Source organism: Podarcis liolepis (genome assembly GCF_965112155.1).
Source record: "Podarcis liolepis genome assembly, chromosome: 1".
In the NCBI taxonomy this organism is placed as follows: Eukaryota; Metazoa; Chordata; class Lepidosauria; order Squamata; family Lacertidae; genus Podarcis; species Podarcis liolepis.
Genome location: NC_139554.1, coordinates 57,626,698 through 57,639,615, shown reverse-complemented (window position 1 = coordinate 57,639,615; position 12,918 = coordinate 57,626,698). Strand labels below are relative to the sequence as shown.

The 12,918-nt window shown below is 42.8% G+C and overlaps 1 protein-coding gene across 1 annotated transcript in view; it reads right to left on the bottom strand.

Annotated features, from left to right (window-relative positions):
- Positions 1-12,918, bottom strand: part of ABTB2 (ankyrin repeat and BTB domain containing 2) — a 150,035-nt gene that overhangs the window by 2,436 nt on the left and 134,681 nt on the right. Inside the window, exons 10-16 of the mRNA XM_083463236.1 lie at positions 10,468-10,694; positions 8,761-8,939; positions 7,865-7,970; positions 7,658-7,760; positions 6,378-6,468; positions 5,025-5,093; positions 1,445-1,558 (exon numbers count right to left, since the gene is read on the bottom strand). Of these exons, the coding sequence (XP_083319362.1) occupies positions 1,445-1,558; positions 5,025-5,093; positions 6,378-6,468; positions 7,658-7,760; positions 7,865-7,970; positions 8,761-8,939; positions 10,468-10,694 (889 nt within the window). The remainder of the gene's footprint in view (positions 1-1,444; positions 1,559-5,024; positions 5,094-6,377; positions 6,469-7,657; positions 7,761-7,864; positions 7,971-8,760; positions 8,940-10,467; positions 10,695-12,918) is intronic.

The window sequence follows — 12,918 nt, the reverse complement described above, 5'->3', positions numbered from 1 at the left end:
AGAGCAGCTGGTCAATGAAATAGCCAAGATGATACCTGTTTTGTTATGTGAGGGTGCAATCCATGTGGCACCCCATGACAGCATAATGAGCAGTACCAGATGGCACATGGTATTAGCAGTCAAAGAAATTCTGTGCATATACGATGAGCCTTAGAAAAAGTGGACGTTTAATAAAACACACAAGAGCTACTCTAAGGTACCCTGCTGCTGTGTTGGGAAAGATGGTTCCAGCCCCTGATTATTTATGATCTACTGGGCTGCCACCTCATTGGTAGAAAAACGTTCTGATGATATATCTTGATAAAAAGTATGTATGATGAGGGAGTCTGTTTCTGGTGTTTCCCTTCCACAGCATCCTTAAAAATATAATATGGGCGTCATGAAGTCCACCTTCTTCCCAGTTCACAGAAGTGAAAGTTCCAACGAAGAAGCAATAAATATTTGAAAAATTCTTGTGGTGTTGGATATACCAGGCCTAGTCACTTGTGTCACCAGGATGCAACACCTGCATCATACCCCGGTTCATGCTGGAGTAACTGCCTGCTTCTTAACATGATTCTGGTGCTTTTAATAGTGGGGTGCTGGGCAGAAATTAAACAAGTGACACTTTCCTTAGAAGGAAGATGCAGTGTGGACTGAAAACATCTACTGAGCATCTACAAGCCACGGAGCTGCTTGTGGGATAGGAATCCTGCCACAGAAAGGTAGACCAATGTAGGATTTATGAACAAGGCCTAACAGTTAGTTGACACTAACTTGTTAAGACTATGTGCTGCTGCTGATAACGTGTGCATCATAACAACAACACAGCCTTTTCTCTCCTTTTCTCCCGAGCAGCAAAGTGGCAAGTCTGTGCCTTAGCTACACCACTTCACACTGCAAATGGGAGCTTAGAAGATGGACTGCTAGAAACTTTCTCCACGGCATGATGTCACTGACATCCCAGTTTTCCGTGGGTGGCATTCAACTAAATAACTGAGCCAACGCAACAACTCCTCTGCTTGTGCAATGGGACTTTCCTTCTCTCCTTCCTCTGTGTATACCCCATGCCACCCCCAAATCTGCTCTAGAGGAGCAGATGGGGGGTGGACATGGTGAGTGGAGTGGGCACAAGTGGGAAGTCATTTCGCTCATTGTATTATTTAATCAAATACCACCCCTTAACGTTCTTCTATGCAGAGGAGCATCTAGTCTGGGATTGCTCAGCTGACATAATTCAAATACAGCATACAATATTGTTGTGGGCAAGCAAGAAGTGGTGAACTGTGGCCTTTGTGTCCTTCTGGACTTCTCCAAAAGCAAAGCTGGCCAGCCACTGATTGAAACAAGGAGCAAAACTAGATTACTCCTTGCTCTGATCAAGCAGGGCTATTCTTACGTTCACAGCACCTGAAAACACTTGCAAGTCTTATTGAGGCTGAACGGAAGAGGACTTGTCCTTTACCTTGGCATATTTATAGATGTTGACGCAGCTTTCGGTGCTGATGGTTTGGGCGCAAAGTATTTCACAGTGTCGCTGGAGGCCGTCCAACTGGAATAGGCTGGCAGCCGAGAGCAGCTAGTGAGGATGAAAGAGAAATCAGTGAAGATGACAGCGGGTGATTGACAAGGGAAGCTGTGCACATCAAGGAAGCAAAACTGAAACTTGTTTTGTTTTTGCACAGCCTTCCAACTTCCTTGCAAAACTGAACTGTGTAATTGGTGCTTTTCCTTATTCTTGAGCTACAGCATTAATGGGTCAGGAAGCATCTCCCAAAGCCTTAATCAAAATGTTAAGCTCTACAGATGGTAGAATCCTCCTTTGGATTGCAGGAGGGTTAACTTGCCTGAAAATGCCCCTGTCATAATTTCTCTTGTCTATTAGAGAGAGAAAAATGTCAGGGAAATGTGCCAGTTAATTCAATATGGACATTAAGTCCACAGATAACACTGAGTACGATGTAAGAGTGTTTTGGTAGCGTACTATGGCTGTTCCACTTTAGACTGAAAGTGTATTCCCTCACAAAACAAAACAAAAAACAAAATGCATGTAGGAAACCAGGGCATTATGAGGTTTAGTTCAGTTCTCTTCATGGATGTACTAGTTTTACTGTTTACAGAGCTTTCTATAGGAGGAACACTTAAAAAACAATTGCTTGGCTATGTGCTGCACAGCGGTAAAATCCAGAATTTAGCCATCTATTTTTAGTATTGCATACAATGGCTCTCAGCATTCTGTGTGGATGGAAATTTTCACCAAGGAGTCCACTCTTAACACATATTATGAGGCGGTCCAGCTATGTGAAGTACTGTACTATGTGTGTGTCTGAATGGCTGGATCAGGTTTAAGCCCTCCAAAGTTATAGGGAACTGGAACTGTATACCCCACACCTCTCCCTGTCCATTAACTCGAATGTCTAATCGCTGTTTCAAATTCCATGTGTATCAGGCTGAACTGCTTATCTTTGCTGCCAGGGCTAATTCTCCTTGATTACTCTCCATATCTCTCAGCAACCTTTCCTCCTGGCCACGTAGGCAGCCTTGGCTTTATCTCTAAGACCTCCCTCTCCTTTGCGTTGGTTACGCAGCTGTGTCACTTCTCCCCAAAAGCCCTCCAACTTCTCTCGGTCTGGTCAGCTTAAATTCTGCTATGCCCTGGCCATTCACCTGTGTCTGGGATGACTGCCATTTTCTCCCCCCCTCCAATCATACAGTAGTTTCTCAGTCTGTACTCATTTATCACACCCTCCTTCTTAAAACCCAATTGCTTGCTTCCCTCACAATCTCTGCTCCTTGAACCGAGCCAATCTCAGCCTCCCAAAGGTCTACTGCACTCTGTTGTGACTCTACTCATTATCCCATACACCCTTTCTAAAGGTGCATGTAGTATTATATCTCCTTCAAATCCCTTCTTTAAATCTCACCCTTGCCATTAGTCCTTGATCCTCCCCTGAGCTTTAAAGGGTTTTAAGTAAGTAAAGCTGCATTTACCCCACATTTCTCTGTTGCTGCCCCTTTCTCTTTTGTTTCCCTGTTGCAAATTGAAATCTCTTGCCTATTTTTGTCACACTGTTATTATTTTTTTCCAGTTAAGGCTCTGTGTACACTGATTGGTACCGTAGAAAAAGTTAAAAGTGAACGGCCTTGACTTCAAAGCAAAACAATACAGAATAAAGCAGCATGGAGCAATCTTAAACTAGTCTAGACCAGCTGCAACACGTGTGTGTCATGGCATGTCTGTGCCATTTTCTTCCATAATGAACTCTCCCTACTCATGCTGTGATGCAATATGATCACATTTTGAGTTTTCACACCTGCGCATCACATCGCTTTTTTTTGCTGGATGCTCTTCTAAACTGTGTTTTGTTTCAATGAATCTCACAAACAGGGCAATAAGATACAGGTGGAAACATGGACTAGCCTTTAAAAATAACAGCTTAAAACATCAGGATGAGAGGTAAGCGGCAAATACAGATTGAAAAAAAAGAAACAGCAGACATAATGCTCCCCAGATTCCAAAACTGTGGAGCATCTAACCCGGGGTGTGGGGGAAACCTTTGGCCTTCCAGGTGATGCTGAACTATAATTCCCATCACCCTTGCTGACTGGCCATGTTTGTAAATTACACTGATACCTCTAGATACGAACGAGATCCATTCCTAAGGCCTGTTCACATCTAGAGGTAAACGTAACTAGCGACGGCACATCTGCGCACGTGTGCGTCACACTTTGCCGCTTCTGCGCATGCGCGTGATGTCATTCTGAGCGTCTGCGCATGCGCAAGCGGCGAACCCCGGAAGTAACGCGCTCCGTTACTTCTGGGTTGCCGCGGAGCGCAACTCAAACACGCTCAACTCAAAGCGTATTCAACCCGAGGTATGACTGTATAACAACCTGGTTGTAGATTTTAATCTAGCTGGCCCAGTATGTTAAACTGACAAAAATGAACTTCCACCTAACATGAACCTTGTACTATTAATTTTCTACATAAATGCACAGATCAACTAGTCTACGGGCTCCCCATTTCCAGTCACTGAGCCACAAAGTGGACTATCTGTCCTCAGAGTATCACTTTTCCTCATCCCATTATTATTATTATTATTAATTATTATTATTAATACCCCACCCATCTGGCTGGGCTTCCCCAACCACTCTGGGTGGCTTCCAACAAAATATTAAAATACAATAGTCTGTCAAACATTAAAAGCTTCCCTAGACAGGGAAGTGCTCTTTTGGTTTCAGAATATATCACATGGGCAAGTCTAAACTCTTAGGAAATCATTTGTCAAACAGTGCAGTGTGCCTGCAAAGCGCAAATATTGTGGTACAGATACACGTCCTCAATATTATTGATACTAACATTTCTATCCCGCCAGTCCTATGCAGCCAATTAAGAGTTCATCCTTCCACAATGCTCATTTTTAACCTTTTTCCTTTTAAATTGTTTTTAACTTTTGAAGGCTTTTATTGTATCTTTTCAATGCAAACTGCTTTGAAGTGTGCTCATGGTTTACTGGTATATAAATAAATAAATAATCCTGAACCAGCACAAGATGACCAACAGACCAGTGGTTCTCAAACTATTTTTCTCTGGGCTGCACTTTCAGAATAAATATTTGCTCACGCCACACCAAATTTCTTACTGATCAGAAATGCATTGGAAAACATAAAGAAACAACTCCTAGAAGTGCTTGATTTATAACACAGAGCACGACTATTTTATAACATGACCATAGAACACCCAGAAAGTATAAAACAATGCAGCTACATAAGAACATGAATCATTCCCAAAATATAATGATAAATGGCAACCAGGATTGTCCTCAGAATCACTTGATGCTCTTGCTCTCATTTTGAAAAGATACCTATCCATATTCGGGCGGGGGGGGGGGAGAGATTGGTGAAACTATACTATACTACACTGAAATGTTTAAAGGTTTCTGTAATTGTCTTTGCATCTTCCTGCCACACTTGCCATCCTCTCCTGCTACACCCTTTGAGAACCACTGCAATAGACTGAAAGGGATTGGGAGAAATGCTCTCACCTCTAAAATATCAGCAGTAGGAATTTCCATAGATTCTGTTCCTCCATAATATAAATATTGCATCAGCATCTGAAACAGGAACACAGCCAAAGCAGTGAGAAATACGAACTCGCAGGTTTGCCTTGGGAAACTCACACAGCAACTTGGCTCCCAATACAGAAACTTTCAGTGATTATAAATTAAAGCAAGTGCAATATGCAATATTAATTTCCGTGTAAGCTCTTTACTATTCAGCTCTGGCGATGGACCGGTCTGGCCAGCAAAGTCTGGATGCAAACATAGCAATTACAACTCAGCTCAAGATTAAAATACAGAATGTCTCCACTTTGCAAAGTGAGCTGCAATTGCAATTTTCCTATATAGCCAAAGCACAAAAAATAAGTGATTGATGGCTGAGGAAAGAGTGCAAATAAACGGATCCTTGTGTCAGTTCTACAGAATGTTACTTTTAGGCTTTCAGTTTTCCAGCTTCAACACATTTTCCTGTAGATCTTTAAAAACAGATCTGGAAAGTGGGAAGAGCTCCTGAGTGCTGGATTTCAGTGGTGTATATTTTTGTTTATACGCCAATGCCAAATCTCCCTTTTCATGACATACTGGACATTAAGGTTTGCAGATGTTTGAAAAAGAGAGTAAAAGTTAAATATTCCAATCCTTTTAACCTTTTGACCATTAAACAGATTCAACACAAAGGCTGCACATTTTCTGACTCTATTCAGACCTAACTTGCTTAACATGGCATAAAAATTATGCCTCGTAACTTCCAGCAGATTTTGGTGACTGTTTACACAAGTACAGTTTGAGCTGTGCTAGAAGTCCCAGTTACATAGCTGTCAACGTTTCCCTTTTTTTAAGGGAAATTCCCTTATTCCGAATAGGATTCCTCGCAAGAAAAGGGAAAAGTTGACAGCTTTGCCCAGTTATCTCTGGTATACATTTGCTGTCATGGACAAAAGTAATGTGTGAATTAGAAGATCTTGGACATGGTTAATAGCAGTTCATCACCAATGCAAAAAGTGACACCATGACATGGAAACTGCTGGTGAGCATTTTAGCAATCTAATTCACAAGCTACTTTGTCCACATCAACAAGTAACTGGGGATGGATTAAAGTGTTTGGTTGGACAAATGAATTTTGGGTAGATCTCAGTTTGATGAATGAATTTTAGAGTTCATTTATATTGGTTTCTTCTTTTGAACATAAGCAAAAGCCGCTTCTTCAGCCAAAATTGTTAATTCTTTTGAATGACAGGTCCCCTAAACCTGAAACTTTTCAGACTATGGTGCCCCTGAATCATACTCAAGTTTAGCATTTGAAAAGGGTAACAGTGCAGATTATTCTTAAATACATACCTTGAAGATATTGTACTTCATATCACTAATTTCTACAGTCTTGCTGCCTTGACTGTCTTGTTCAGTTTTATTGGTCATCAGTGTCTTAAACCTGTGAAAGCAGAGGAAAGATTTCAGAAAGAGCCTTTCAAGCTTTATTTGCTTAGATTATTTTTCTATATGTGAAGTGAAAAAAAGGGCCTATAGCTTTAGGAGTTTCAACGACACCTTCTTTCCTGAAAGAAACATCTATGTGAGAGGCAGAATTAAAAATATGTAGGTAGAACCATTTTTTTGACTACCTCCTGGTATATGAAAGAAGTTATGAAGGTCTGATTAAGATTTAACATGAGGCCATGCCGGGAACAAGCCGTGGGATTGCATGCACCCTCCTGCCTCTCATTATTTCCCCTTGTCCTTCAAAGCCTGGTTTTGGCTAATATGTGAACTTATCCAACTCTGGGTAAAGTGAAACATGAAATACTTGTCAATCAGCTGACTGCATCCAAGTACAGACAGTCCCAATGGGGGTTGCATTTGCATCACTGACTGCAAGCCCCGCTTTCAGCAGGAATGGACTCCCTTCTGGAGCCCTGATCTAAACTTCCAAAGTGAAACCAATCCCAGTGGGGCTTACATTTGGTATCAAATTTTAAAGGAGATGAATGCCGGGCATGTTTTCCAAGAAACAATCAGGAGCACAGTTTAACCTTCTTGAGGTTGTTCCTTCCCATCAGTACCTTTACTGCCCTGCACCTGACAATAGGTAATGGGCAGTTGGTTCTGGTTGAGAAAATGGTCTCGTGGCAAAAACCAGAAGGCATGTTAGGTCTAATGAGACCCACAGGCAGTAGGTTTCCCATGCCTGCTACATACCATATCTAATCCTGTTTAGTCCTGTTCTCCTTGAATGAAGAAAAGCCTCCCTCTAGTTTTGTTCTCTGCCATTCTGAGCTGCAACCATCCATTATTCTATTCTATGATTCTATGATTAATCCTCCTTCTACAGCTTAAGTATTTGCTGTTCAGGTTTTGTTCAAGTTATCAATGAAAGCTGAAGACTGGTTTACATGAAAGTGTAGATCGGATGCGATAGATACACAGACTAATGTGTATGGAGAAGAACACAGCTGCCAAGACAGTGATGCTTCCTTGCATCCATATTCAAAGAAATGACAGCTTGGCATTGTGAAAAACTAAAATAGGGATTACTTATTTGAGTAAGCAACTCAACCATTCATTTTTCTTGATCTTGGAATGACTCTGCAAAGGTATCATGTGCCACTTCCTAAGTATCTCACCTGTTTGAAGCAGTCACCAGAAGAACTTTGTGTGCATAAAACAGTTTTCCTTCCACTAGAAAAGTAACATCGGACATATCTTTGTTATTTAAAAAGTGAGGATCTGTGAAGGAGAAGAAGAAGAGGAGGAGGAAATGGTTTAGCAAGGCTTTACAGCTACAAAGTCAAAAACAATACCCTCAAAATCTCTGCTGGTGACCATCTTACCTAGGCGTGCTGGAAGTGTCTTCCTGATTTCAGGAATGCCAGGGATGGGGCTGCTTCCGTAGCAATGAGCGAAGATAGAGGCAAGTTGCTGGTTGATAGACTCATTCTGTGAATAAGAACAAATGGAGATCATTAGAGCTCTGTAAGGACCAATCTCAGACTGCTAAAAGCTGCCTATTTTCCTTGCTGTTCCCTTACAGTATATAGAGGAATATGAAGGACAAGGAGTTAAAATTCAGCTCTCTGCAGAGTGTAAGGTTCAAACAGAGCTAATTTTAAATCCATTCCTACTGGAATCTCTCTTTGCTAAGAAAAATACAAATCTGGACCCCACTATGTGAGCTAGATGTCTTTTCTGAAGCATATAGGGATGGGATTCCACAGCTGGGAGGGGTGATTTTTGCAACTAGTTGTGAATTGCTTGAGCTGGAGTAAGACTAGGGCTTGTATTATCCTTTTGAAGTGTCTACCTACTTCTGTATAATGCAGTGTGACTATTTAGATCTTTGCAAATTAAATGCATTTAAATTTCCATGTATGCAACTGTGTGGCAGAAAGGCAGAATAAAAGTATTTTAGCTAAATTTTGTGTGTGTGTGTGTGTTTTAACGAAATCCTTCTAGAGCAAACTCACTACAGATATCTCAATTACTATTAGAAGGAGGGTCTCTGCTTAAATGGAGACTTTGTTGAGACCTTTTACATTTGATCCCTGGCAAAATTGTGTTAATCAGGCTCAAGTAAACACAGCATGGTATTGTCCCCTGCTTCCAGAATTAACTGGGATCCTCACACGTCACTGATTCCGCCCAAGCAAACTACAGAGCCCGTGGAAGGAGCCGAAGATTTTCTTGAGCCAAACAATGCATATCTGAATATAGTTTTGAAACTGATTACTTTGCTGGTTCTGAGGATTTCAAACATCAGCTGCAGTCCATCATTAACCAGCTCTTCATTGTAGTCTTCTTCTTTAATGGTGACGAATTCCCGTAGAAGATTCTGCACTACTGAGTAACGAGACTGATAAAAAGTTGTTTGGAGTGACTCAATCCACACGTGGAGCTTCCATGGGATTCCTGTGGCCATTCATTAGAAAGCAAAAATGATTATTTTACCATGGAGAAAGCTCTGAATTGATGGCAGCAAAAGAAAAGGCAGAAAATATACACATTTTCTTTTTTTTGCTGAATCAAACCAAGTGATTCTTCTCAATATTCTAACCAGATGTCTCTGGGGAATTTACTTTCAAGGTATGATAGACATAGTGGGTTGTATATAAAACTAGTCCTACTCAGAGCAGACCCACTGAAGTTAATAAAGGTAAAGCTAAAGGACCCCTGACAGTTAAGTCCAGTAGTGGATGACTCTGGGATTGCGGCACTCATCTCGCTTTTCTGGCCGAGGGAGCCGACATTTGTCCGCAGTTTTTCCAGCATGACTAAACCGCTTCTGGCGAAACCTTCCTGCCGGAGCGGTACCCATTTATCTACTTGCACTTTGACGTGCTTTCGAACTGCTAGGTTGGCAGGAGCTGGGACCAAGCAATGGGAGCTCACCCCATTGTGGGGATTCGAACCACCGACCTTCTGATCAGCAAGCCCAAGAGGCTCACTGGGCCGGTCCACTGTCAACCAGACCTTGCAGGGGGCCGGACTATATTTTGAAAAAAAGAAGAAGAACGAATTCCTATGCACCACAAATAACCGAGAGATGCATTTTAAATAAAAGGACACATTCTACTCATGTAAAAACACGCTGATTCCCGGACCGTCCGCAGGCTGGACTGAGAAGGCAATTGGGCCGCATCCAGTCCACGGACAGGCCTACCCATGTCCTATACATTGTTTCTAAAACTGAACATTGCTACAACTAGATGTTTACAACAAACACAGTGAGTTCTTTGGCATGGGTCAAATTAGGAACAGATGTGAAACGATTTTAAAAAATCTTGGAGATCTGTATTTATTTATTTGCTCTGCTTTTAGAATGTGCAAACAAATGTTAAAAGTTGAGAAATCACAGGGCAACATTCTGTTACTTTGCAATTCTCATGTGTTACTCCAACAGTAAGGAGGGCCCTCTTTCTACTTCAGAAACACTATAATTAATAAATAAAATATGGATAAACACAGAAATGCAAATATTTCCTCTCTCCACTACTTCTGTTGTCTTGCCTTTTAGAATGTAAGCTTTCAGGCAGGTGCTGACTTATTAAAGTTTTATGTAATGTATTCTAGAAACATATTTAGAGGAATTCAACGCTGCACTCGTTCCAGTGGTGCAAGCATTTTGGCTTGCCAGATAGAGCGATCCCTCACATGCTGTTTTAACCCTACCCCTCAGATCCAATTTCAGGAGTGCAGGGGCATACGGGGAGGACAAGAAGGGGGCACCCCATCCGTAAACAGAGGTCCTTGTTCAAGGCTTATGCTGATGGGACTCAGCGGTTGAATCTCGCCCACTATATAAGATGCACTGAAACACCTCTTTTAAAAATATAAATAATAAATAATGTTTATAGACAGAGTGGGAATGCTCCCATATCTTAAAACCACAGGCCTTGTTGTTCTTGAAGCAATGTGTCCGGAAATGAGCTCCCCTTACCAAGCGTTCTGAGCTCCATTGTGATGTCGACGTAGCCATGCTCAGCACTGTAGTACATGGCCTCTTGCAAAGCCTTCATCCTGGCTTTGCATAGCTTAACCTGGCCCTCGTTGGAGCTTCCTTGGCTGGAGGTGTCACTGTCCACGCCCTCTGCTAAAATCTCTTCCAGCGAGAGGACATCTCCCTTGGACTGCTGCGGCTGGGTCAAGAGCTTGCGCAGAACATTTCTGCAATAAAGGAAAACGAGAGATGCTATTCGCGGTTGGGTGTGGTATCCCAACGGGTTCTCTTCAGGTGTTCAGATTCTGTGTTTGTTAAACATGGGATGTGGAGGGTGGGGCATGAGAGATGAGTGTGCTATAGCAATATTCCCCATCGAACCTGTGGCCCTCCACAAGTTGCAGAGTGACTGTCTGAAGAAGAGAGCTTCCTGTACCCATAGAGGCTCCACACAGATCTTGAAAACCCCATTACAGTGGTAGGTAAAGGTAAAGGGACCCCTGACCATTAGGTCCAGTCGTGACCGACTCTGGGGTTGCGGCGCTCATCTCGCTTTATTGGCCAAGGGAGCCGGCGTACAGCTTCCGGGTCATGTGGCCAGCATGACTAAGCCACTTCTGGCGAACCAGAGCAGCACACGGAAATGCAGTTTAACTTCCCGCTGGGGCGGTACCTATTTATCTACTTGCACTTTGAGGTGCTTTCGAACTGCTAGGTTGGCAGGAGCAGGGACCGAGCAACGGGAGCTCACCCCGTCATGGGGATTCGAACCGCCGACCTTCTGATCAGCAAGGTGGTTTCATCCACAGCGCCACCCGCGTCCCTATTACAGTGGTACCTCAGGTTAAGAACTTAATTCGTTCCAGAGGTCCGTTCTTAACCTGAAACTGTTCTTAACCTGAGGTACCACTTTAGCTAATGGGGCCTCCCGCTGCTGCCGCACCGCTGCCACGCAATTTCTGTTCTCATCCTAAAGCAAAGTTCTTAACCTGAGGTATTGTTTCTGGGTTAGTGGAGTCTGTAACGTGAAGCGTCTGTAACCTGAGGTGCCACTGTAGTCTAAAACACACAAGAATGTACTCCATGGGTACAGAAGTCTCCCCACTTCAGAAGATTGCCCTCCTGCTTGTGGAAGGTGATCCCAATGGCAACTGGAGTGGTGGTGGCAGAGCTAGCATGCTCATTGTCCCCTCACCTCTTTACTCAACATGTACAGGTATTGCCTGAAGAGGGCTAAAGTATAAGCTCATTCCAGGTTATGCGAGAAGTTTGGGTTAATAGACCCTTATCTCCACAGATACGCTTTAAAGATGGCAAAGTGCCTTTCCATATCAGCAGGATAAATATAAAAGCAGACTTCAACATTAAATCCTTTCAGTGCTTGCATACTTGTTTTGTCCATCTGTGTTTCCCACCCACCTACCCCAATTTGTATTCCCTTCTTCCTCCAAAGAGCAAGAGAAGCATACATGGCTTCATCTTCCTTTACCATCATAACAATCTACAGCCACCCCATGAGCTTCATAGCTCAGCAGGTCCACATTCCACTGCACCACACAAATTTACACGACAGCCACACCAACTGTTAGTGGTTGATCTAAATTACTGCTTGCCGCTGTTCTCTCTGCGCACAAGCTGGGCACATGACGTTTTCTGTATGAATACAGAGGGCACAAATTTATCTCTCCTCTATGCTCTCCTTGTGCATTTTTCCCAGAAAGAAGTAACAGATAGTGAAATTTTCTGCTGCTTTTCCCTAGTGAAGAAAGTAATTGATACTCTGTAGTTCAGGTACCCATGATTTTAGCATGGGTGTCTTTGGGGGAGTGAATTCAAAAGCAAAAGATAGCAGCAGAGACATGAGCTCATGATCTTCCTAACTTAGGACTTATATCATACAAAATCATAGAATCATAGAATCATAGAGTTGGAAGAGACCACAAGGGCCATCGAGTCCAACCCCCTGCCAAGCAGGAAACACCATCAGAGCACTCCTGACATATGGTTGTCAAGCCTCTGCTTAAAGACCTCCAAAGTAGGAGACTCCACCGCACTCCTTGGCAGCAAATTCCACTGTCGAACAGCTCTTACTGTCAGGAAGTTCTTCCTAATGTTTAGGTGGAATCTTCTTTCTTGTAGTTTGGATCCATTGCTCCGTGTCCGCTTCTCTGGAGCAGCAGAAAACAACCTTTCTCCCTCCTCTATGTGACATCCTTTTATATATTTGAACATGGCTATCATATCACCCCTTAACCTCCTCTTCTCCAGGCTAAACATGCCCAGCTCCCTTAGCCGTTCCTCATAAGGCATCGTTTCCAGGCCTTTGACCATTTTGGTTGCCCTCCTCTGGACACGTTCCAGTTTGTCAGTGTCCTTCTTGAATTGTGGTGCCCCGAACTGGACACAGTACTCCAGGTGTGGTCTGACCAGAGCAGAATACAGTGGCACTAT